The sequence below is a fragment of the Hoplias malabaricus genome, chromosome 3 (genome assembly GCF_029633855.1).
Source record: "Hoplias malabaricus isolate fHopMal1 chromosome 3, fHopMal1.hap1, whole genome shotgun sequence".
Classification (NCBI taxonomy): Eukaryota; Metazoa; Chordata; class Actinopteri; order Characiformes; family Erythrinidae; genus Hoplias; species Hoplias malabaricus.
The window spans coordinates 69369221-69396486 of NC_089802.1; the positions used below are offsets into that span (position 1 = coordinate 69369221).

A 27266-nucleotide genomic window follows, 5' to 3' on the forward strand; every position below is an offset into this window, starting at 1 on the left:
TAATTGACACACACACACACACAAACACACCTGTAAACAAGTATAATAATTTTCAAGTGAATTGGTGTACAAATGTGTAGTTTAGGACAAGCCCATTGTGGCAAATAATATTACTTAAATTTCTGTGGCTAGTGAGGTGTTTTAAAAAAAAAAAAAAAAAAAAAAAGACTGAACCATGTGACTTCTATCGGAGCCGCCACGCTTGTGTTTCACAACCCGGGGGCACGGCGAGCGTTAGAGAATGGATACATGTGATTGGCTAGTTTGTCTCGTGCGTCACTGTCCTGCGACGTTTTGAAGACATTCCGTTCAGCTCGGTGAAGTGCGGTCTAACGCGGCTACGGGGAGAAGGTCATGAGAAGTTTGCAGGCGTCATGTCTGAACCATGGATTTATCCCACCGTCCTTTTGTGTATTTACGGTTTCTTCTGCAACCTCCGGCCCTCGGAGCCTTTTCTCACCGCCTTTTTAATGGGACCTGACAAGAACCTCACAGAGACTCAGGTGAGCGCGTGATACCCGTTAATGACGTAACAATCATTTTAGGATGTCTGACGTTCACTTAGATTTAACGAGACCCGTGAATATTATCTTATTATCTGGATAATGAGGAGTATCCTGCACCACTTCTGATGGTAATGACTGTTGAAGCTCCTTCAATTAACAGCTTGAGTATAACGTTATTGAAACGAGGACTATCTCTAAAGTCTTCTGAATTGATGAGTAACTTCCAGAACATCCGTCTACCCGCCTCTCATCTGGAGTTTGATTTTGACCTATTCTGTTTTTGGATAATGTTTTGGTCTAAAACTACTATATGGCAAAGCTCAAAAGTCAGTGCCGTGATCAGTTTCAGAGCAGTACACCAGCAAGTTGTGAAATATTTATACACAAAAAGCAATTAGTAGTACCAAGACACATTAGGAGCTGAGTAATATCGTAGTAAAGCTTATTAATACTAATGTGCTCAATATAATAAAGCTCCAGTATGTAAGTTTGGCACATTTTGGGAATTGGTGGCCATTTTGGTAGAAATGTTGCAACTGCAAAAAGGCTGAAAAATATTTGGTAATGTGGTGCTGTGGTCCATTTCCCATTGAATATGATTCTTTATTATTATATTAAAAAAATCAGAGAAAAAAAACACAGGTGGATTTTCTGATATATTTTAAAAACACATTTCCTTCTGTTTGTGAGCTGCGTGTGCTTTGCTCACAAGCTGCACATGCCCTGCCCTCTACCTCCCCTCGTTTTTAAAATACACACAGTCAAATAATTGAGACCTTGTAACTTGTTACTGCCATCTTTGTCATTACTGCTTTCCTCAAATCTGATTTGTAGGTTAGATGGAAAGTGAGTCCTCCTTTCCAAATCCTTTCAGTAAGAGCTAATCTCTTCACATGAATTAATTCCCGAATAATTAACAAAGTCTGTCACAAGACTTTTATTAAGACCGTGTGGGAGATTTCCTGCCTTCACTCTTTTAAGTGGCTTACCTTTCATTCCACGTCACTTTCCAAATTTTCACCCCTCAATGTTTCTACATTCCCACAAACCTTCAAGCCATGGTCATGTATATAAAATGTCTTTGATGTAAGCGAGATTATAGAAAAGTGTAATATTATTAAAGGGGAAGGTTATCAGGATCATCCCCTGCATCTTTTTACCAATATTTAAAAAGCCCTTTTGCTACTGGGATATGAGCCATATACAAAAAAACTGTACTACAATATTTGGTAGCATACAAAAAAATACTACACCACAAATTTAAAGTGCCTTCTTAGTATAAAAGCAGTGGAGTTCTGTGAGTTTAGACACAGACCTAATCTCTTTGGCAAAGATAAACCGACCAGGAGTCTGACAAAGATTTGGAAGTTTTGTTTATATTAAAGCTTGTGTTTTTCATGCATATATTTTTTTATGCTGTCCTTGAAAGCTGAACAGTGTACTCTGTGATTAAAAAAGGGTTGTGTGGAGTAATTAATCTTATCCACTTAATGGATAACAGAATACAGAAAGTTTTGAATTTTTTTACATATCAGTAAACCTTATGACTGATTGGGAAGTTGTTTGCAGAGTGTTATTCATTCTTAAGGAAGTCTTTTTATATGAGGTTATATTATTGAAATATTGTTAGGGAGGTTGGCAGATGCAAGTCATTCAGACATGACCTTCTGTGAGTAACAACTGTTATGTAAGTTTGGAAAATCCATTTCCATTCGGCAGACTGACTTATCCTTTATATTGTTTAGGGGGGTTGGTGAATGTAGGTTTGGGAGTCTTGCCCAGGGTCTCTAATATCCATCACATGGTTTTCTTGCCCAAGCTGGGTATTGAACCCTAATCTGTGTTACCCACCCTACCAAGTCCTAGAAAATTATTTTTAAAGGAAAGTTTTTATTCTGTGTTTGGCTGTCTGAAACTGAGTATTTTCTAATGTATATTTTACCTCTCCCCAATAGGTCGTAAATGAGATCTACCCACTATGGACATACTCGTACCTCGTTCTGTTGTTTCCTGTTTTCCTGGCGACAGACTACCTCTGCTACAAGCCTGTGCTCATTTTGCAAGGCGTTAGTTTCATCGTGACTTATGCAATGATGGTGAAAGCGCAAGGGGTCCTTGCTATGCAGCTCCTGGAGTTCTTCTTTGGTATTGCCACAGCCACTGAGATCGCTTACTACTCCTACATTTACAGTGTAGTGCAGCCAGCGAATTATCAGAGAGTGACTGGCTTCTGCCGCAGTATCACTCTGCTGGGCTCGGCTGTGGGCTCCCTCACTGGACAGATCCTGGTCTCTGTGGCCGAGGTCCCTTTACTTTACCTCACCATCATCACCCTGGCCTCCTCCTGCTTGGCTTTTGTGGCACCATGGTTTCTACCTATGCCTAGCAGGAGCTTGTTCTTCCACCAAGGAGAGAGTGGTCCTGAGGGCAGAGAAGAAGCTGAGGAGCCTGTAAAAGGATGCAAGCTTAGGGAGAAACTGGAGGAATCTGAGTGCAAAGTGCCACTCAATGTAGAGGAAGATGCAATTGTGAGTAGTTCCAAGGTTCCAGTGTTTTATTTTGAAATTCATAGTAGAACAGACAGATGCATTAAACAATGAAATTCTTTTTTCTTGCAAATAACAAGAAATACAAGTTTACACTCATCAAGGTAGTCGTTGTATGTGTAACACTTAAGGCAAAATAAAACAATTCACAATGTGGTGAATTTTTTATTTTATTTTTTCTCTTCTCTATACAAGGACTACATTGATGAATGTAAACCTGTATTTCTTGTTCATTACGCTACAAGTCACACACAGATTGCATCATGTCGTTTATAGATATCTATATATATGGTTGGCTGTGTTAAAGTGCCTAATGAAATGTAGGTAGACATGGTACAGCAACCTGCTGAACTTGTTTTAGTTAATAGTCAAGCCAAGAAGAAAATGCTTTCCTTTAGTACCTAAGTGAACTCTGTGAAGTGCATGTGCCATAACCTCTTGTCCTATGTTGCAGATTTTAAAAAAGAAACATGGCAGCAGCAGGGGAGGCTTGAGTGAAGTCTTGAAAATACTTTGGGAAGATTTCGTGCAGTGTTACTCCTGCCGTACTCTCCTTGCCTGGTCTATTTGGTGGGCTCTGTCCACCTGTGGCTATTTCCAGGTGGTCAATTACGCGCAGGTGTTGTGGGAGAACGTCCTACCCTCAGCACATTTTGAGATCTACAATGGTTACGTTGAGACCGTATCTACGTTGCTTGGTATGTGGAGATCATGTGTTTCGTAACAAAACAAAATATTGTCTTCAGGGTTATTTTATGTTTTATTTTATGATTATTTTTAAGCTGTCCAGGACTACAAAACCACATCTTTGTATAGTTTACCAAGGTCTACTTTTGTCAGTGTGTAATCACAATTTTTGTGTTGGTGGCAGTTTAACTTGCTACAAAAATTATAACCAATCAGTGTGTCTTATCATTTTGGTGATTTGATTATAACCTAAATGGAAAATACCACCACAAATTAGACTTAAAATAGAAAGTGTTAAAAAGCACTTCTAAGAAAATGAAAACAATGAAAGGGCACTATTTCGGTTCGCCTGATATAATGGCCAGTCAGTCTAGATAAGATAAGGTTTATCTAAAAACCTGGCCGTTGTGTTTGTCCACCTGAAACATTTGCCACCACTTTTTGGGTTTGACTGCTGTTGTGCTCTTTTGTTTGTATTTTTTTTACTGTATAATTTGCACAAAATTTTGTAGTTATTTCCAAAAGATTTATATAACTTGTTCTAATGAAAAATCCTTTTCTTTTGGGTTTGGGTTTCTTTCAGGTGCACTGGCAGCCTTCGGGGTGGGCTTTGTGAAGGTGTCCTGGGCAGTGTGGGGAGAGTTGGCTCTCTGTGTTTTCTCTGTGGTGATCGCTGTAGCCGTCTTCCTCATGGACACAGTCAAGAATATCTGGGTGTGCTACGCATCCTATGTGGTCTTCAGGGCAATCTATATGTTGCTCATCACCATAGCAACGTAAGAATTACTAATATCAACTCTGGATTTGAAATCACTCTTGAAGAATTTTCTGAGAGTCACTCAGTTATAAGATTCTTTTACTTGGAACTCAGCAGCGAATTTGACAAATGTCAACCCTTGTATTAACGTAGAATACTGTTATTGATAAATATTTATTTATAAAGGATTAGTGCTGGGCGATATGAGCAGAAATCAATATGACAATTAATTGTACATTTTACTACGGTTATGATTAATTACTAATTATTTTGTTTTTGTATTTTTGTAGTTCAGTGACCAGGCTTGTTCTGTAAATATGCTCCAGTAATAAATATGGGATATTTTTTTCTAATGTTGCTGGGAGCTTGTTCCTCTCTTGTTCTTCGAGCACTGTCTATATCTAGTGTGAGATTGTGCTTTAGTCGCTGAAATTGTTTTATCTCTGCGTTTACATTTGACATCTTTTTATTCATTGTCGTCATCATATATGCACAGATGTACAAAAATGAAAGAAATTGTAGAAAGTCTATAAACGTGTGAGAAAATTTAAATATCTATGAATCTAAAGATGCAGTCTACATGAAAATTTGAATGATCAGAAAACTATCAACATGCATTAATGATTACATTAGAGTGCGTGCAAACAGTGTATTTGTTTTATAAAAAAACCAATGTTAAAATGTAATAATCAAATTTTTTTTGTGTGTCACAGATACCAGATTGCTGCCAATCTAAATATGAGGAGGTATGCCTTAGTGTTTGGAGTGAACACTTTTGTTGCACTATTAATGCAAAGTCTGCTTACTGTGATAGTGGTTGACTCTGCTGGCTTGGGCCTTGACATATTTCCACAGGTAAAGTGCAATTTAAAATCAGTTCAAATCCCAAGTTTATTTACATTGTGCTCTTACAGGTTCTAATTTGTTACATCTCGCCTTCCACAGTTTCTGATCTATGGGAGTTACTTTGCCACCATTGCACTGATCTTCCTCATAGCTGGAGTGTATAAATTTGTCACGCGCAGCAGGACTGAAGGTACTGAGGTCCCGACTCAGAGTGTGGATAGCGAGACAGATTCGGCTGGTGATGATCATCCATCCCCCAAAGAGAACAACAATATTTCAAAAGCTTGATCCAGTAGTGTCCACACTCTATTGATGTACAGACACGCACAATTTAATACATCAGAGGTGGTGATGTTTGTTAAAAGCACTAATCTTGAATTGTTGAAAGTTTGCTGTGGCCACTTCAGGCCGTTCTGAGACAACCAAGGCGTATTAGAGTATTTAAGCTGGTGAACTTCAGATTTCACTGATTATCACAGTACAGTGATAGGGTTGGAGTTAGGTTTCTGCAGAATTCAATTGGCCATAGACGGCTCAAATCTTAAGCAAAGATATAGTACAATGTTTCAGGCATCACTGCTATAACTGAAATGTTACATTATTTAACATTTGACATGAAACCACTCTGAAATATTGAGAAATCATTAATTAAAAATGTGTATAAAATTTCAGCAAAGGAAAAGGAACTCCTTAAGCACTGTTAATAGAAACTATGAGCACTGTTTATAAAAAAAAAAAAAAAGGTTGATGTAGAATGAAACGAATTCAAAAAATGGACCAAATGCTGTAAGTAAACATACGTTTCATTAATAGAACCCAGCTGAAGCCGCGATTGTTGATACTCTAAGTATCTTTTGTGATAATACTTGAACACGTATACTGATCAGGCTTTAAAAGTCATACTTCTGTAATGTTAAGACATACCTTGTAGGTACAACCGTTACTTAGATTTAACAGAAAACTGTGTCCTTGATGCGCAGCACTGAGTAGAACTTACATATGTATTGTTGCTAAGTATTAAAGTATGTTTAGCTCTCATTAAATGAGGGTGTTATGCCTTAAATGTAGGTGACCTTTAATCAGAATTTAGGCCATTTTTGGCTCAAAATGAACAAGTATCATGCCCTTTATGTTCGTCTTGTGACAATCCTCCTCTGGTTCTGATGATTTCAGGCCGTACTCTAGATAGATAGATACTTTATTGATCCCCAGGGGAAATTCAAGGAAATTCAAGTACTCTGATGTATTGTAAGCCTCACTCATTTGCAAATTGCACTGAAAGACAACTTTTCATTTTTCCTCTCTTCAAATGGTGCAGCCCTTTCCTTCTATTTCACTTGGATGCCAGCATTTTGTTCTGTGTCATACATTTGGCAGCGAATCCAGTGCTTTATGCTTACGTAAGGCTTTCACAATCACAGGTACAGCTAATATTCATCATTTTTTCTGCTTAACAGAAGAAAAGTACTTCAGTAGAAGCTACAGAGCAGAAATGGTTTATCTTTTTCTAAATTGGTAGCACGTAAACTGTTTAATTGCATTCAGTGAATTTAATGTGCAGAGGCTTTAATAGTAATCTGAAACACCTGAATGTACTTTAAAAGCACCTTGATATTAACGTGCCAAAGAAACTGATTTAAGGTAGTTGCATTCATAATAAGATTATGGTAAATCTTTGGCACTAAAAAATAACAGAGCACACTGAGTCACAGTAATATTGCATATCTAAGCTGTTACACAGTGAAAGTGTAACTTTTTAGTTCCAGAAGCCTTTATTATTATTATTATTAAGTATATGTACAATGATGCAACTTTGTAAAGTGTAAAATATTTAAAATATTTTTTGACCGTAGTTAAAGTTGTGCATACTGTGATTATTACGCCCTGTACAGGTGATGACCTTAATCTTTTTTTCATCAGAACTTTTGCAGTACTAAAATAGATTGTTGATTAGTTTTGTATACCCACCTACGTGTGTGTGCACACACACACCCCCCAATAACCCAAAATGGTATGTCCCCTTAACACTACCACAACCACAATATCAATCTCACTGCAGTGCTGAGAATAATCCACGACCCACTTCATACCTGCTCTGTGGTGACCCTGACAACTGAAGAACGGGGTGAAATGGGGTTTAAAATAAATAAATAAATAAAAAAAAATTAGGTCGAGTAACAGGTCGATTTACAGTCTGTTATTGTAGAACTCCAGTGCTCCTGTATGGTCAGTGGAGCTGAGAAAAATGGACAGTGAGTGTAGAAACAAGGAGGTAGTCAAAATGTTACGGCTGATTGATCATCTATGTTTGTAGAGCACTGTTGGCCAGTTAATATCAATGTGCTGTGTTGTGCACATTTTGAGGCTTAAACCTCCACAAATATACAGGAATACAATAACTACAAAACTGTTCCACTCTTTTTCATTAAAAGTAATTTTCAATTGTTTGCACTTCATGTTTAATGGAATAATAAATAAATGCCTTTGAGTGTATAAAATAATGCTGCTATGAGCTTGTATCGGGCATTGGGTTGAAGGTTTGTGGGATTTTTTTTTTTTTTTTTTTTTTTAAATAGTAATGATGTCAGTTATGTAATATCCTGTTTACTGTTTTGCCAAAATTGGATTTCGATTGGTTTCTGCCATGAAAATTAACCAAATTATAATGAAAATGTTTAGTTCTGGAAGTAATGTATGTTTAGAACCATTGTATTTTAAAGTTATGTCTAGATTGTTGATGAGTTGCTATTTAACTGTCATTTTTTTTCACTACAATATTTTTCAATTAATAAAGAGTCTCTTCATGCCTTCGTTTGGATTGTCTACCCATCACAGTAGATCACACTGGAATCAAATGTGTTAACTAAAGCCTTGCAAACAAGTGCATTGATTAATAAATACAGGCAAATTACAGGATATAAAAAATCTGAAGAAAATAAAGAATATAAATAACAAAACTGACTGACCCCCATTCTGTGTAACACCAAGAATTATGGAGCCCCTAAGGTGACGTGCTGGGTTTATGTAGCAAGTCGAGGCCACAAAATAATATATTGAGTAAATTGAGGCCATGAAATGACTGAGCACCCTGACAAAACTTGTACAAACCTACATTGTTCTCCACCATATTTGCTATTTGATCTTCCTCCATATATCTCTCCTGGAGAAAGTTCTCTAATTCGCACTGCTCTTCCATGTCGTCCATGAACCTCAAGGCAATGTGTATTAACGTTAACCAACTGTAGCCCGGGGTTAGACTTAATCTCAAAGGTTAGTTGTGTGGTTGTTCAGCTGCTATGCCAATCAAACTTGTGTGCGTTGCAAATGCAGGTCCCTCGGTCCAAGCTTCAAAATACTATGTTGTGGCCTCAAAATACTAAATAGTGGCCACGACTTGCTAAATAAACCCACCATGTCACCTCAGGGGCTTTGTAAAGAATAACAATGAACAAATATGAACACTTTCTTTCAGTAGTATATAAGTCTTTTTAATTTGGTAATTTGCAGCAATGTCATACAGCTTGTGAATGGCCTGGAGATGAGTTGGTTCAATCAGAAGCCCCAACAAGTCAACAAACCCACAACCCACCCAGTATTCAGGTAAAATACACTTGGCCAGGTGAGTTTTCACTTTGTTCACCTTTAAGAACCCTTACGTGATTTTCATTTGGTTTAGGCTCATTGCCATTCCTGTCTAGTGTCTTAAGCGTGCGAGTAATTTATTAATGTAAAATTTAATATTGAAATCAGTGACCGTTATAAAGCAGCCGTTGGTGAAGTGGGGGTTATTTATTGTGTTTTGAGGTTTAGGTTTCGAGAAACGTGACACACAAGAAGCGTTTTACACCGAATTCTGCAGAATCTGCCCATCCCCACCCTACACCAAACTATTTATGGATGACATTGAAAGATTATTTTCATTAGGACACCTGTATATTTCTGTGCAAGGTTTCATCTTTGATGGTTTATTTGACATTATCTATCTATAGACGTAAACAGTTGACCTCAATGAGCTTTTCAGCTCAGAACGTCCTCTAATGGGACTCCTTCATGAGCATCTTCCAGGATAACTACTGTGGGTATTTGTAGTTCACCATTGACTGATAGGGGGCAGCAGAACATAGAAAATCGTATAAAAAAATGAAGGATTCCAGATGCATGTCCCAGAAGGAAACGGGAACATTCTAGAAACGTTTTATTCTAAACAGTACAATTTCAAAAACCCGTATAAAGTGGAATACATTCAAACAACACACAGAAACACCAAGAAAAAACAAATGTTCTGCCACTGCCAATGTTCCCATAAGCTGAGATTCTGAAATCACTAATAACAAATATGAGTCATCTAATACAAACAAGCACAGATCAAATACAAACTTTCACACCAAGGCCTCTTATGCAAGCAATATAATATTAACACAATCAAATGTAGTGCTGGTGATATTTCAGTTTCAATATCCACTACTGTTCTTTTTTAAAATTTGGATTGCCTTTGTCCCTAAGTTGTAAAAAGAGGAAGATTAACCTTTTGGGCCTTTTGTGGTCACACAAACTTGATTTTAAATTGGAAAAGTGTTTGATACTTGTGGTATTTTTTAAAAAAAAGCATGTCGCAGACTTTTCAGAACAGTGATAACTTGTGGACACCAGGTATAATATTTCCCCTTTAGTATTAAATCCATTATGACTGCTTTAAAGCAGTATTTTCTTACACGTTTTCTGACATGTTTTAGAAATGGGACATGTCTCTGAAAACACATAAACATGCACACAAGTACTCAAAAACCTCAAGTGTGAACTACGGGACAGACCCACTGTCCAGACCAAGAGGGCGCGCTATACTCTGATCTTATTTAGTACCCGTAACCATGGTGATAGCCCTCATGGTAACCATCATGATGACCATAGTCATCCTCGGGGCAGCGCATGCCAAGGGACTGCTGGATGACCATCTCCTGCCTGCGCAGCTGCATGGAGTCGATCAGGTCATAAATAATGGACATGGACCACATGGGTGACGGGTACCAAGATTTCACGTTCCCATCTTTCCCCACCAGCAGCATGGAGAAGTACTCTGCACTGATCTGGAAGTAGTTCCTGATGTCACGCACCAGAGTGGCAGAAAGGTCCTCCCGGTCCATGGTTGCACTTCCTGTGAAAGTGGAAAGTGATGGGTGGGTTAATTGTGTAATTTGAATATTTCTTTAAAAACAGAATTCAGCTAGATTCAGTTGCTCTCTTTGTAGAAACATGTTCATTTGTGCACAAATAGCTTTTATAATCTCTAAAGAAAAGTATTGAACACATTGAAGCAACCACACATGAGCTCAAGGAGAGCAAGCCCAATGTCAATTTCCCATCGCCCCCGACATTGGGTTGTGGAGCAGTGTCACTGCATTCTGTGGATGCATTGTTCTCTGTGATGAGCTGCAGTGGCTTTTGTCGTCCGGCATTCAATACATTCTCTATATAGATAGAATCGACTAATCCTGCAGGTAATTTTATCACGATTCTAGGAAGTGACACTTTCTGAGGATATATAAAGAAAACATCAGTTTATTTTGATTATTAGTATTGTTGAACCCACTACTCTGTGTGACTGCGGATTCTAAGACACTGTTTTTCCACCCTACAGCCTGGGCTTTAGTGATTTTTTATTACTATTATTATTTGTGTGAAAAGCTAATTGCTAGATAACAAATATATAGAGGTCAGGGATGATTGCACAGAATAATAAAAATATATACATTGCATATATGTTTTACTTCATACTTATAAAGAGGACTAACAGAACACCCCTTGAACTTTTGTTTACTTCTGAAACATGATTACAAAGTCTCTATGGGGAAGTGTTAGAAATATGCTGTAAATTAATTTTTTAAGTGTATTCACATTCAGCTTTCTCTTTTCCCCTTGTGGCTTGGACTTCAGAAAATTACTATATGCAAATAAGCAATTAAGCACTATTATGATGTCAGAGGACCTCAGAGGACTCAGAGTTTCTTCAAAAATGAAGGGAATTAACAGGGGGGGGGGGGGTTGTCCCTCTTTGCTAGTGTTGGAATATATCCATGAGGATTTAACTGCATTTAATGAGAATTAGCAGTGGCTGGATCACAAACAACACTCCAAATCATCCCCAATTTTTTGGCTGCAGATCCATAACTCCACAGAATACGGTTCCATGGTTCTACAGTTGCTGATGGGCTTAATTTCCTTCTAGCTAAAACTTTGCATGATGACATTAAGCTTATGCAGTACTATGGGGATAGTGTCAGTGCAATAATGCAATAAGTATCAAGACACTAGCATTACCATTGATTGGATAGAGCTCCAGGACTCCACCCATATCGTCCATGGTCTTTCCCACCAGCTTCAGCACAGACATATGACGCAGGCCTGCAGCAGGAGATAAAACACAGCAGTGGTTTCAGAGTCACAGCGTCTGCTCAGTAACAACATACAGCAGGAGTATCATCCACTGGCCCAAAACCATGACCCTCCTCTTCTCTGCTGGCCCCTGTCCAGCTCAGACTACAAGAACATGCCTCCATAGATGCTCTCCGACTCAAATAGGCATGTAATTGGAATCAAAGATGTCCGTTGTTGTTGTCTTTGGTCCGAAGCAGGCCCTGGAAGTTACGAGAGCATCAGTCAAGTTGTCATGCCTTGGAGAGGAAGTGGTCTCTGCTGGATTGCTATGTACAACCCAGAAACCCATGAAGAACAACACTCGGATGCATTCTTTGGAATGTTTCCTCACCCCTAAAAATCCTCCCCACATTGCTGAGGTTCTAGAAAGCCCCCTTCATCTTTATTTCATTAGTGCCATCCCTTTGCGGCTCTGTGCACTCAGCAATTAAAGAAGAGAGGGGCTGTTTCAGGAGAAGTGATTCCAGACGCAGCATTTCATTCACCAGGCTTTTTGGTGAATACCTGTGTTCTATTGTTATGATCAGCACAAGAATATGGCAGTACATGTCGTCTTTCTTGGGATAAAATTGATCTCAACAAATATCCAAATGGGGCGGCACGGTGGTGCTTCAGGGGCCTGGAGGTTGTGGGTTCAAGTCCCGCTCCGAGTGACTGTCTGTGAGGAGATTAGTGTGTTCTCCCTGTGTCTGCGTGGGTTTCCTCCGGGTGACTGTCTGTGAGGAGTGTGGTGTGTTCTCCCTGTGTCTGCGTGGGTTTCCTCCGAGTGACTGTCTGTGAGGAGTGTGGTGTGTTCTCCCTGTGTCTGTGTGGGTTTCCTCCGAGTGACTGTCTGTGAGGAGTGTGGGGTGTTCTCCCTGTGTCTGCGTGGGTTTCCTCCAGGTGACTGTCTGTGAGGAGTGTGGTGTGTTCTCCCCGTGTCTGCGTGGGTTTCCTCCGGGTGACTGTCTGTGAGGAGTGTGGTGTGTTCTCCCTGTGTCTGTGTGGGTTTCCTCCAGGTGACTGTCTGTGAGGAGCATGGTGTGTTCTTCCCGTGTCTGCGTGGGTTTCCTCCGGGTGACTGTCTGTGAGGAGTGTGGTGTTTTCTCCCCGTGTCTGCGTGGGTTTCCTCTGGATGACTGTCTGTGAGGAGATTAGTGTGTTCTCCCTGTGTCTGTGTGGGTTTCCTCCGGGTGACTGTCTGTGAGGAGTGTGGTGTGTTCTCCCTGTGTCTGTGTGGGTTTCCTCCGGGTGACTGTCTGTGAGGAGTGTGGTGTGTTCTCCCTGTGTCTGCGTGGGTTTCCTCCAGGTGACTGTCTGTGAGGAGTGTGGTGTGTTCTCCCCTGTGTCTGTGTGGGTTTCCTCCAGGTGACTGTCTGTGAGGAGTGTGGTGTGTTCTCCCTGTGTCTGCGTGGGTTTTCTCCGGGTGACTGTCTGTGAGGAGTGTGGTGTGTTCTCCCTGTGTCTGCGTGGGTTTCCTCCGGGTGACTGTCTGTGAGCAGTTTGGTGTGTTCTCCCAGTGTCTGCGTGGGTATCCTCTGGGTGCTCCGGTTTCCTCCCACAGTCCAAAAACACACGTTGGTAGGTGGATCAAAAGTAGGCTACTCTAAAGTGTTCATAGGTGTGAGTGAATGTGTAAGTGTGTGTCACCCTGCAAAGGACTGGCGCCCCCTTCCAGGGTGTGTTCCCACCTTGCGCCCAGTGATTCTTGGGCTATGTAGGTTGTGAACCCACCACGACCCTGAACTGGATAAGCGGTTACAAACAATGAATGAATGAAATCTCCAAATGCAGGAAAAGGGAAAGTTGTTAACAATTTGAATGGGACTGAATAGAACATGACTGTTTCCCAAACACATTTAGACCATTTCTATTTGTTGGATTATCATAAAATAAAACAAATAAATAAAACAAAGACCAGTGATCCCTGCTTCAAGTTTCCTACATGAGTTTCTCCCACAGTCAAAAAACACTGGCAGGTTGGATTGGCTACTTCAAAGTGTGAATGTGTGAGTGTGTGGTGCCCAGTGATGGACTACCTTCCCATCCAGGGTGGGTCCCCCGCCTTGTGCCCAGTGATTCCAGGAAGGTTCTGGACACACCATGACCCTGAACTCGATAAACTGTTACAGAATATGAGTGAATGAATGAATAAAGAGCAGCTGGGTTTTTCTTTTTCCTTTTTTAGGTTTTGCCCCAGAAGCAATGCTATGTTCAGTAAATTAAGTGAGTCAGAAAAAGTGAGTCAGGAGGTTAGTTACAAATCTGTTATAGAAGATTTCATTCATTCCAGCTCATTGAAATGGGATGTCCTTCCTGTAAGTTAAAATGAAAACATCTGCCATTCAGTGAGTCACAAAATACAAGAGAAAAAAGATGAGTGAAATAGCACAGAAACTTCACCTTTATGGTACGGTGTAAACAGCAATGAAGGCCGCTTTCTCTTGTCTCAGTATGTAAACATATGGCTAAATTGAAATGTCGTGTAGGTTTGAGTCCAATTTTAAGATTAGAATCTGCTGTAAAGATTCTAAGACCCTGCTTATAATTATTCGTTTCAAATTTGCAACAACACTCCAACTCTGCTGCTCCACAGTGCTGGGGGCCTTATACCTCCTTAGTCATCACTACAGCCGTTTTCAGTGTATAATCTCTATCCAGATATAAAATTAGAGTAATATGCACAAAATGACCAGGTTTAACAAGATCTAATGATCTCTATTTTTTTTGTCAGGAAAAAAAATCCATCCATCCATCCATTATCTGTAACCGCTTATCCAATTCAGGGTCACAGTGGGTCCAAGGCGCAAGGCGGGAATACACCCTTGAGGGGGCGCCAGTCCTTCACAGGGCAACACACACACTCACACATTCACTCACACACTCACACCTACGGACACTTTTGAGTCACCAATCCACCTACCAACGTGGTTTTTTTTGGACTGTGGGAGGAAACCGGAGCACCTGGAGGAAACCCACGCGGACACAGGGAGAACACATCAACTCCTCACAGACAGTCACCCGGAGCGGGAATCGAACCCACAACCTCCAGGTCCCTGGAGCTGTGTGACTGCGACACTACCTGCTGCAGGAACAAAAATATGAACCATTATTTAATATAGTCTTACCCAGATTGCAGGCCTGACTGGTCATTGTATAAAGCTGCTGCTGATAGGCCCACTCTTCATGGTCAGGGGTGGAGATTATAAGTAGCCTCCGCCTCCAGCGAAACCTTAAAAGTGACAAGGATATACATTTAAAATGTATTATAGAGTTTGATGCACCATTTAACAGAGCAGTTATTTCACGATTATGGATTTTATCATTTCTAATATTTGTTCGCCAATCACAATGCCACCAAGCTGAGGGTGAAGGCTAGAATATGCTTCCCCGAGACATTATTTTTTTTAAACTTCCACTAACACAATGGCTTTGGAGAGCTTAACACATTTGGAGGAGAATGCTTAACTAACTATGATTAAGTAACTATGCTAGCTAAGAGGCACCCTTGTTTTCTAGTATGGTGCTGAGTGCGGGCGGCACAGCGCAGCAGGTAGTGTCGCAGTCACACAGCTCCAGGGACCTGGAGGTTGTGGGTTCAATACCCGCTCTGGGTGACTGTCTGTGAGGAGTTGGTGTATTCTCCCCGTGTCCGCGTGGGTTTCCTCCGGGTGCTCCGGTTTCCTCCCACAGTCCAAAAACACACGTTGGTAGGTTGATTGGCAACTCAAAAGTGTCCGTAGGTGTGAGTGAGTGTGTGTTGCCCTGTGAAGGACTGGGTCCCCTCCAGGGTGTGTTCCCGCCTTGCGCCCAATGATTCCAGGTAGGCTCTGAACCCACCGCGACCCTGAATTGGATAAGTGGTTACAGATAATGGATGTATGGATGGTGCTGAGTGCAAGGGAGGGGGTGGCATGAATCTTATGACATCCTGAAGACAGAGCTCATTTTTGCAATAACTATCTTTTTTTTTAATAACAAATAGTGACAGAAACTGTGCGATAATTAAAAAATGCTCAGAAGAAACCTTGAGAGGAAATTCTCTAGAGATACGGATTTGTCCTCTTTCTTGCAGGCGATTCCAAGCTTCCTCTGAAGCTCCATCTCTTTGAGGCGTGATGAGAAAGTGTCAATGTAGTCAAACACGGCCTTCATGATGATGGGAACTTCATACTCTTGCTATGACAGAGACAGAACAGAGCAGATCGTTAAAATCTAAAGGAATTTACGAATGAATTTCACATTATAACACATATAAACCGTATATGGGTCATTCTATCTCTATACAGGAAAAATGTGAAACCATAAGCTGTGATGAAAAAAGCCAGTTGTATGAGGTGCTTCATATTTAAAAATACTTCTGATAAATATTCAGTAAATGTGCTGCAATATAGTCCTAAATTAGGCTGAAAACATCTTTATAAAATAATCCAAACCATTTTAATATTTAAATAATATAACACTAGGGCTGCAGTATTTAAAAATGATATGAAGTGTTACCTGTACACACTTACTCTTTTTACGTTCCTATGCCATTTGTCAATTTAGTTGCAGAAAACCAAAACTTGATAAGGGTAATTTGACTAAAGCCATCTAGCTTGTTGTTGAGATGATCATATCGATATGTTCTAACTGCTATTTTTCTCAAGCCTGCCATTATACCCTTATATTATTCTCCAGCAGATCCTGAAACGACCTCACCGTTTTTCCAAGAATGTGCCATTCATCTCATGTCTGCTGCCTGAAAATACAAGAAACAAACCTTCACTTTCATGTCAAAGTCAGTCAGCACCATGTAGAAGTCGTTGTAAACCAGGCCGAGCTCCTTGCGGAAAGACGTGATGAGTTCTTGGTTGATGAGTTCACTGTCTGGCAGGCCTCTCACAGGCTTGTCCTGTTCTGTAAACCACAAAACAAAAAAAAAAAAAAAAAGGGAGCTCCTATGAGTTTAATGTTCCAAACACTGACACCAAACAGATGAAAAGCCCAAAGCTGCACTCACCCATCTGGTAATGCTCTATCTTCATGGTCCCGTTGCCGAGGGGACCAAAGACGGTGATGATGGAGATTTTGCGCAGAGCCATGTCACACACCTGCTCCAGATACTCATCCCTCTGCTGACTGTACATACGATTGTCATCAGTGGGGGCTGTGATTACCTGCAAAATAAGGATTTGTTGTGATTTAAATCAATATGTTCTTCAGTTCTTAAAGAAACACTAAGTAGGAATTTTACCTAAAATCATTGCGATGGTTCACTGACCTGTAACTGGGAGAATAGAACCTCTGTCCTTACTACTCTGGGCTCAGCACTGCAAAAACTGCACTATGTAACTTTTGGAGGAGTGTAGCAAACCACTCCCCCCTTGATTTCAGGACACTGCTGTAATAATGAATTACACACTGTAACAATAGGGGGAGCCCAGGAGCATTAACCTGTTTGCTTTTAGCTAGGGCTGGACGATATGTCCAAAATTGATATCATGATATTTTTACATATCAGACAATACGATACGAACCAACAAGAAACATGACATCACAGTCAAACTTACTTTAAAATTGAGGGCAGTGAACCCTGTAATGTTCATCAGCCTGTAAATAATGTACAGGAGGTCCTCGGGTTACGTCAGTCCCGCGTTACGATGTTTCGTGGTTATGACACATCTCCCGTTTACTGTATAAAGCCTTGTTTCGACTTAAGTGGTTTTGCGTCGTAAACGTCGTAACGCAAACTCCGTGTTTGGTGTGCGCGGCGCGGCGGAAGAATACACGGTTACGCGGCTCGGGACCGAGGAGGATAGGTGTTAAGATAGGATAAGTGCTTACAGTATGTTATTTACGTACAGTATGTACGTATGTTCCGACTTACACCGAAAATCGGTTTACGACGCGACGTAGGAACGGATCAACGTCGTAAGTCGAGGACCCCCTGTATAATGAAATATGGAAAATGTGTTTAAAAATCGACTGCGACCTTGAAATGGATAAGTGGAAAAGGTGATGATTCATTTATTCATTCATTGTCTGTAACCTCTTATCCAGTTCAGGGTCGTGACTGGGCCAGAGCCTACCTGGAATCACTGTGCGCAAGGTGGAAACACACCCTGGAGGGGGCTGATGATGATGATGATGTTTAAAAATCATATAGTACTTATTGAAACATTTTATATTGAGATATATATTGATACTGAATTATTGCCTAGCCCTACTTTAGGTGATTAAATGAATGTCCATAAATGTGGTCCATTTCCTACCTATAAGGACTGTCTACTTATTTTTGGACATACAGTGTATAATCCAATTAAGACCACTCTTCCAGCTATTATCTAAAATCCATACTTAAAGCAACACTGGGTACATTTTTTCTCCTAATTTGAAGGCAAAATTACTACCTACTGCTCCTTTAATGTACAATTATCATGGTCTGAATACTCACAAGAAGACGTCTTCGTTTCTCGAAATAGCTCAGAAACGTCTCGAGTGACCTCCTGGGGTCAGCTGGCTTTTCTGTGGGTTTTGCAATGACATCTTCCTCCTCAAAACTGCTTGTTGTTTTGGCGGTATTCCTATTGCGGAGAGTAGTCTCTGGGTCTTTGGGGGCTTTTGGAGATTTCTTCTCTGTGTTGACTTTCTTCCCAGGTTTCTCTGGTTTTTTCTTTTTCTCTGCTTTGGCAGGTGGGGTCTTGACCACTTTGGAGAGTGGGCTCTCCTCTGGTTCACTGGTGGTAGATTTTCCTGAGTGTACATTGGTTTTTTCCCTCCCTGTACCTTTTCCCTTTGGGAGTGTGGTCTTGACCGCTTTGGAGGTGGGAGGGTGCTCCTCTGGTTCACTCGGGGTAGGTTTTCCTGCGTGTACATTGATTTTCTCTCTCCCTGTGCTTTTTTCCTTTGGGATTCTGTCCTTGATGGGCTTCCGTCTACGGGCCTGTGGTGACGAGGCTCCTGGGGAAATTTTATATGTGTGGTCTTTGTGTTTGGGGACTAGGGCAGAGGTAATAGAGGGGTTGGTTACAGTGTGTTCCTTGTGGCGGCTGTTTGTGACGGGCTGGTAGGTGGGTCCTGATGTGTTAAGTGAGGGTTTGTGTCTGTGTGATGGTGTTTGGAGGTCTGTATGCTCTGCTTTTGTGGGTATAGTGGTGGAGGTAGTGGTTGTTAAAGGCAGTGTTGTGGGTTGGCTGGTAGTGGCAGGAGTTGTAGTTGTCATTAGGGTGGTAGCTACAACAGTTGTTGGGAGTTTTGTAGTAGCCACAGATGTGGTTGTTGGTTGTGTGGTTGTGGTGGTGGTGCTGGTGGTAGTAGTAGTAGTAGTAGTTGTAGGCTGAGGGGTAGGCTTTTCCCTCTCCTGACTATCACTACCATGTGGCTTGGATCCCAGTATCTCTGGCCCAACAGATTGCACCACCTGTCCTTCCATTCCTGCAGCCCGGCATCGCTCCACAAAGCCTTTCTGCCGGGCCTTCTCCAGTCTGCGCATGGGTGTCTGATCTATTGCTTCGTACATAGCCTCCAGCCTCACCGGATATGGGTATCTCTCTTCCACCTGCAGCGTTTTCCTTAGCAGCACCATGCCAAACTTCCCCTCCTCCAGTTTCAGAAAGTTCATGAGCTTGGGCACCAAGCTCGGATCCAGCCGCTCCTCTGAGATAGAGCCCTGGTTGCTGACGCGTCTCACCTTGCCTCCCATTTCTCCCTTTTGGTGGAAAATGACGATCTGCTGCATGTGTCGCTCTGCCATCTCACAATAAACGTCAGGCTTGAGCAAGCTCATCATCAGCCTGTAGTAGCCGTCTGAATCGTGAGGGGCTGAAATTACCAGCACGCGGTTCCTACCAGCAAAAGCAGCCAGGACATTAATGGAGCTGGTGATATTGGACATTCGGAACAAGGTGACCTGAGGACCCTGAGGACTCTGGACAGGCGGACTGGTGTCCGGAGATGGGACATTGCTGGGTTTCCTTCCTGGTACAGGTCTGCGTCCCTTCATTACTCTCCTAACCGGAGATCTAGAAGAATCCGCGGCTTCATCTGCCTGAAAAGGTGCTGCGTTCAGCTCCACCACCCTGCCTTCAGATTGTGCAACACTGTCCATGGAAGCACTTACAATACTGTTTGATTGTGCTCCTGCGAGGCCTCTCTCTACGTGCTTACTTGTTTTCCTGAAATGTGTGCCCACTGAAGACAAGGGCTTGAAATCTGATGCGTGTGCTGTCCATACCAGAACACACAGAACCACATGTGACTCAAACAGCTTCATTGCAGCAAGGCTAGGGGGAAGGAAATCTGTGAGTAATTATAAAATATCAATGCATTGGACAGAGTTGCGTTATTTCCCTGTGTGAAGGCGAGGCGAACAGTTCATTCTAAATTTCTAAAGTTTACCAAGACGTCTGAGAAACCTTCCTCAACGTCAGCTGCGTGTGAGCAAACATCACATCTGTCTGAAGTCAACCAAATAACGGTATTCCCAAAAACTTCCTCAGAGCAGTGAGTACAACTTCTCCCTTGTTCAGGGCGGATTCAAGGAAGTCTCAGATTGCGGGCAGAAACGTGTGAAAAAAACATATATTTCGCACTCTGCCCTGACTTTATTTTGACTCCACGGGGGAAAAAAGGCTGAAACTCACCGCTGTAATCACTGCAGCTTTTCTTTTACTTTTCCCTCAGCTGGCGGCGAATAAACTCTCGATAACTCCGCACATACACGGGACCACAGTCTCCATCGGTTCTCACCGCCCTCTGAGGTCCACGCGTTTGTGAAACGAGTACAGACCCGAGGCTCGCGCTGATACAGCGGACCACACAAAACCCGTTATTATTCCCTCACCGTTTTTTTTCCAACAGATCTCCGCCTACTGTGCTAGGATTGGCTAGTAGCTGGTCGACTCCACCCATCTTTTAATGCTCGCGCACGCTCTGTGTCTGCTTTTCAAAAACCTTGGACATTTTTGTACTAAGTAGCCTAGCCAAGCACAATAACTGTTATGTTACTATTCACGAGTATGACGAAAGCAGAATAACTTAGAATAGCCTTGAAATAGTAAAATATATACAATGTTAGAAGCAGTCAAATGAATTTCCCTCGAAGTAGCTACATTAGAAGTAGAAAAGAAAAATTACCTTTATTAATTTCCTTAGGGTAATTACTGCCCTGTGTTTAACCCATTCATGTTAGTGAATACACAAACACACAATAGTGAGCAATTACGCACACACACACACACACACACACACTATCCGAGTACCCAGTAAACAAGGAACGTCCCTGGACGTTCAAAATAGGTCTAAAAGTAGTCTGTCTGTCAAAGACATATTTTAAACGTCAATGGACGTCCAAAATCCATCTTTATATGTTAGTTAAGTGGTGACCAATCGATAACGTCAGTGGACGTCCAAAACGCGTTTTATACAAGTAATTTATTTCGGGACCAATTAATAACGTCAATGGACGTCCAAAATACGTCTAATAGTCGTCTTTTCAATGTCTGTGTTTGGACGTCTTTTCAACTTTCATTTTCAACCTTAAGAGAACGTTGATTAGACGGCAGTCTTTACGTTATTTCAACGTTGAATCAACGGCTAATTGTTTACTGGGTAGCTATAAATCCTTGCATACTTGAACGAGAAACTTTTTAATTTTTTTTTATGGGTTTTTATTTTTTACCCAACTTTATCCTCAGATTTTTGTAAACAGTGTGTTTTGATCAAGTGCCTTGCTCAAGGGCACCTCAGCCATGGATTATTATGTTCCTGTTGTTCCTGACCTCTGCTTCCCCCAATAACAAAAGTTAGTTTCCTTTAGCTAAGTAAGCAGAATTAGTTAAATTAACTAGCACTGATGTAGCCCAATAAACAGGCTAGTTGTGGCCAAGTAAACTACTCTAGCCCAACCCATTCTCAGGTTTCATATATGAACTCCAGAAAATCAGGTCGGGAGAGTGATCTTTTCACTCATGTAGTGAATAGCAGGAGACTTTATGTTCTCACAGTTGGAAATGTTCTATGTGCTTTAGGCAAAGGGCAGTGCCTGGGCAGCGAATTCAGGAGATACAGCACGATTCTCCAGAACATTCCCGGCTCTATTCACAACCTCAGACATTGCCCAGACTTTGTAGTAGTGGGTTAGCAAGATAAAGTCAGGGTAATGTCTGGTACAAATGTTATGGATGTTTGTATCCACACCTTTAGCTCTGGGTAAAGTCCAGAAAATGTCTGATTTGCTGTGTATGTATGAAAAGGGCTGTAGTCAAAATTTATAGGTATCATTCAATGCAGCATCACAAATTTGCTCTGAAGAGACTTCTGAAGTACATTCTTTGTGTTCCTGGTACTGAGAAAAAGTAAAGTGTGTTCCTGAATAAATGAATATGCATATTTTTTTTAATAATTCAAACTTCTGTTAATGGAAATGTAATTATATTTTATATTTTATTTGGTTGTTGCATTGCTCTAAAAAAGACTGCTAGAACTGAACAAAATACCTTTGCTTCAAAAAGTATCTTCAAGTGTAACATTCTTAGCTTTTAATCCAATTAATGTGATGAGATTTTATTTACCTTACTGGCAATATTTGCATTTGTCCAAATATCCAAAATATTTCACACAATGTAATGAACCTGGTATGATCAAATAATAAAGAAATATGAAAATTTGAAAAAAATATGGTAGGATCTCTTTGGACAGTAACAATATTTTTAAATACTTTTTAGCATTCTATTAATATGCTTTACTTATGAGTTATCTTCTTATAATATCAGTGGTCACCACTCCTAAATGGACATATGGTCCTAGCCAATCACACACACACACACACACACACACACAAACATTGCGGCTGGTAATTTAAGCCTCTTAGCCCTAATGCATTTGTTGCTGAGTGAGCATGGGACAGGACACATCCCTACACAGTACCCTGAGGAATTGCATAAAGGCAATTAAGAACTACAGAGATTATAATTATATGAATTCAATTTGGATGAATATAGCATAGAAGGAACACGATCTGCACTAAGCTTTGGAAGTGCATGGAATCTGGCAGAATGTCAAAAGATGTGGTGGGTATGTGGGAAGTGTCTCTGAGTGATGGGATTTACCAGATTGAGTTTGAACATGGGACTACTACAGGGAGACGTGTTGTTTACATCAATGGGAAGGTGAGCTGAAATATAAGTAATGTCTCTATGTATCTATCAGTGTGTTTCTGTACATATCTATCTATCTATCTATCTATCTATCTATCTATCTACAACCCAGAATTAGAAACCGTTAATTTGGAAGATGAAAATAAAAGAGAGCAATGATTTATATCTTCATTTTAACTCTTATTGCAGACAGTATGAACACAAGATGTCTTATGCATTGTGCTTGGCTTTATTCCATTTATAAATATACATCCATTCCTGCCATTCAGGCATTCTCCCCATATATAGGCCCTGTCCCAACACATTCCAAAAAAATGTTCAATAAGGAAATAATCGTCTGGTTTGAAAAGGAAATCTCAACAAGTGACTACGAGCCTGATTTGGTAAAAAAGCAGCATCTAGGAAAAGCCTAGTACTTAAGGAACAAGAATGGGCTGAGAATATCCAATTTGTCAAACAAATGTGTGCGAAAATTACTGAAATGTTTATAAACAATGTTCCTCCAAGAAATATAGAACAGGATTTGGATATTTCATTGTCTAGAGTGCATAATGTTATTCAATTTCAGTGCGTATATAACTGTAATCTCAGATACGGCACCCCATCTAGAGCAGTGACTAATTTATCGCTGATATAACTACATTGGTTGAGAATTACTTCAGCAAACGTTTGTCAAGTGTTACTGTAGGTAATCACATTCATAAATGCAAGTTTTCCAAAAGGAAATCTTAGGTCCAAAAGTGCTTTCAACCTCTCAAGTATTAGAAGCATCTGGGACGAGTCATTGCACAGTGGAAACGTACTGTGGTCAGAAAAATCAATACGTCAAGTCTTTTTTTTTTTAAAGTAATGGATGTGGTATGCTCTGGATGTAAGGGAAGGAAGACTATTGCGGCTGCTGTTAGCAACAAGTCCAACAGCCAAGGTCTGTCATGATATGGAGGTAACTTACATGTCTGTGACAGCACCATTAATGCTAAAATTCCTTAGAAGCTACATCTTTTCTAGGCTCACCCATGAATGTCCAGCAAGATCATGCAAAACTACATTCTGACCCTCTATGACTGTAAATGTTAAGGTTTGTTGTCTGAAGGAATTACAAAGTTACACTTGAATTGCTTCATCGGATGGTGTCTTCAGGCCCTAAATGTCTTTTCAGTGTTATGAAAAGCAATAGCAAAATGACAAATGGTGTTTTGAAATTTTTTGTAAGCATTAACATTAAAATAAGAGTTTATCCCACATACCATGCTATCTTTTTCTTATTTGGGGTTGTATCTGTCTGTCCGTCCATCCATCCACCCATTTATCTGTCCAACCATCCATTTCTTACAAGTTCAGTCATAGAAGTTGGTTACATTCATGTAACCTCAAGCACTTTCATCAATCAGTGATATTGAGGTCTGAAGTCAAGTGGCCAATACATCATTCATTTTCCAATGTCCTTCGGTCTATGTGTCTTTTTGGCTGTCTGATTATCTAATCTAATTGATACATATTTGCATTTGATAAATAGGCAGTGTAAGCACAGTCTAATGATCTATTAATTTAATTCACATTCAAGGTATAATCACTGACCGTTCATTTCTTTTAAAGGAAGTCCTCAGAAGGGACTGGATGTTTAAACTTGTGGGCAAGGAAACATTTCCTGTTGGAGGTACAGGCACAAAAGCCACCCTAAATATCGAGGCAATGTCTGGCTTTGCGTATGAGTACACCCTGGAAATCAATGGAAAAAACCTCCAAACGTTTTTGGACAACCGTACCAAACTATCCAAAACCTGGCTACTGAAACTAGATGGTGCTGACTGCAGGATTGTACTCGGTAAGAGACATTTAGAATTGAATTTAAATTGAATTTGGCACACAATTGCCACAAATTATTTATTTGTGCCTCTCACAATGCATTATGTTCTTATTCAAGTTTTATTTAGCTCCACTGATGTTTTAAACCTTCTGCGTAATTACATTTTAAGATGTATGTAAAGTGTTTTAATGTACAACTACGTACACGAGAAACGTATATAGTCAGGATATTTCACAGTGGTGGTGATACAAGCAAAAAACTAAGAGACTTTATACATGCCTAGATATTGTGCTCCTTTACATAGACCTTACAGAACATCTGTTTCTGCTATGATTAATAAAACACGCCATGAAACATGAGATATTCATTTTTATGACACATCTGTGTTACACTGGCTGTGTTTGAGCTGCAAACATTATTTTGCTCTTGTTCTCTATGCCCAGTAATACAAAGAAACAAGAAAAAGTTTTTTTTTCACAGAATGGAGATATAAATTCATTCATTCATTCAGTCTGTAACCGCTTATCCAGTTCAAGGTTGTGGTGGGTCTGGAGCCTACTCTGAATCATTCAGAAGAATCGCCAGTCCTTCACCGGGCACACACACACACACACACATAAATATTCACTAATACACTCCCTCCTATGGACACTTTTTGAGTCTCCAATCCACCTACCAATGTGTGTTTTTGGACCATGGGAGGAAACCGGAGCACCCAGAGGAAACCCACGCAGACACAGGGAGAACACACCAAACTCCTCACAGACAGTCATCCGGAACAAGAATGAACCCCACAACCTCCAGGTCCCTGGAGCTGCGTGACTGCGACTCTACCTGCTGCACCACCGTGCCACCATGGAGATATAAATACTTTTTGAAAATCAGTGGAATTGTATACTGTCTAATGTAAAACTATAGGTAAATTAAAGGTACACTATAGGTAGGTTTTTAAAAAAACATTCTGGGTGACTGTCTGTGAGGAGTGTTCTCCCCAAGTTGGAAACCATGATGAGATATCATCTACTTGCTGCATTACATTAATGAATGTAAAACTAATAATGAATTACATATTAATTACATCATATAAACTAAATTAAATTATTATACATTTAAAATATAAAAATAAAATATTTTCATATTTAACCCTAAATGAATATGTTTTCCTTTAAAAAAAACAGCAATAAGCTATGAATGAATAGAATTGGCTTCATTGTATTAGAAATATTTTGTCATAAAACTCAAAATAATCCAAATTATATATATATTTCTAACCCCTCAGAGAAGGACACCATGGATGTTTGGTGCAATGGACAAAGGATGGAAACAACGGTGAGATATCATCTACTTGCTGCATTACTGTTTCATTTATGGTTTTCATATCTCAATACATTAATTATGTTTGCAATTTCTGCTAATGTTATGCAGAACAATAGAAAGTATCAGATACAAGTACAAGACAGGCATTTGGGATATTAACATGCTGCATGTTTTTATATTCACACTACAATGGCCAAGGTGTTCACTTTTTTAAAATGTGTTCAGTTTGATAAGGTTTAACTCCTGTATCTACTGCTGCTATACACTGATCAGCCAAAACATTAATATGACCTCCTGGTTTCTCTGCTCATTGTCCCTTTTATCAGCTCCACTCATGATATAGGTGCTTTTGTAGTTCTACATTTACAAACTGCTCTGCATACTGGTTCAACGCCCTTTCAGGAGAAACAAAAAGGCCGGTATATTTAATAGAGTGGGCACAGGGCTTAAAACTCAAGCAGCACTTCTGTGTCTGATCCACATGTACTAGCGCAACACACACTAACACACCACCACTACCACCATGTCAGGGTCAGGATCATCATTGGTAAACATACAGACTGTAGTCCATCTGTTGTTTTACATGTTCTTCCCACTTTCAACCTGTTCTTTGTTGGCCTGGACCCACATATGACCACCACAGAACAGGTTGAAAGTGGGAAGAACATGTAAAACAACAGATGGACTACAGTCTGTATGTTTACCAATATGGTAAGATGGTAAAATGGACAATGTGTGTAAAAACAAAGAGGTCACTTTATAGTTAGATGTATTCGGTGTATCTACTGTGTGTTACTGATTTGGTAAATATATAATATGATACTTTAGTAATTTTATTCAGGTTTTATTTAGCTTAATTTAAACGATTGTTTCCCTTCATTATTTTATTTCAAATATTCCAGTGCTGAAATCTAAGCTTTTTTAATGTACAGTGTCATATAATACTGTCATCTTACAGCAGGACCATTGCCATGTTCTCATGAATATTTCTTTAAACAATTTAAAAGTATTATTTCACATTCTTGGCTTTGTTATAAATAAGCACTTTATATACAAACTGTGAAAAATGTTAATGTGGTTTGTGTGTGTAACTCTGTTCAGGGGGAGTTTGCAGATGATGGCACTGAGACACACTTTGCAGTGAGGAACCATAAGTGTTGCATCAAAGCTACAAGCACTGCAAAGAAAAGAAAGGGAATAACCCACTCTTTATTTGTGGATGGCACAAGGATTATGGAGACCTCAGAATAA

At 40.2% G+C, this 27266-nt stretch overlaps 3 protein-coding genes across 3 annotated transcripts; 2 read left to right on the forward strand and 1 right to left on the reverse strand.

Annotated features, from left to right (window-relative positions):
- The first annotated feature begins 266 nt into the window (after positions 1–266).
- Positions 267–8250, forward strand: slc19a2 (solute carrier family 19 member 2). The gene is made up of 6 exons (XM_066666549.1): positions 267–503; positions 2462–3034; positions 3507–3750; positions 4323–4515; positions 5210–5351; positions 5442–8250. Exons 1-6 carry the CDS (start codon positions 375–377, stop codon positions 5628–5630), a joined length of 1470 nt encoding a protein of 489 aa, XP_066522646.1. The 5' UTR covers positions 267–374; the 3' UTR covers positions 5631–8250.
- A 639-nt stretch (positions 8251–8889) lies between these two features.
- ccdc80l1 (coiled-coil domain containing 80 like 1) lies at positions 8890–20493 on the reverse strand. The gene is made up of 7 exons (XM_066665595.1): positions 18190–20493; positions 16756–16912; positions 16516–16652; positions 15781–15932; positions 14882–14985; positions 11658–11741; positions 8890–10494 (listed from the first exon to the last, which is right to left on the reverse strand). Exons 1-7 carry the CDS (start codon positions 20005–20007, stop codon positions 10196–10198), a joined length of 2751 nt encoding a protein of 916 aa, XP_066521692.1. The 5' UTR covers positions 20008–20493; the 3' UTR covers positions 8890–10195.
- Positions 20494–22789: 2296 nt separating this feature from the next.
- Positions 22790–27266, forward strand: faimb (Fas apoptotic inhibitory molecule b). Its single transcript, XM_066666708.1, has 4 exons — positions 22790–22903; positions 24488–24716; positions 25978–26027; positions 27117–27266. Exons 1-4 carry the CDS (start codon positions 22790–22792, stop codon positions 27264–27266), a joined length of 543 nt encoding a protein of 180 aa, XP_066522805.1.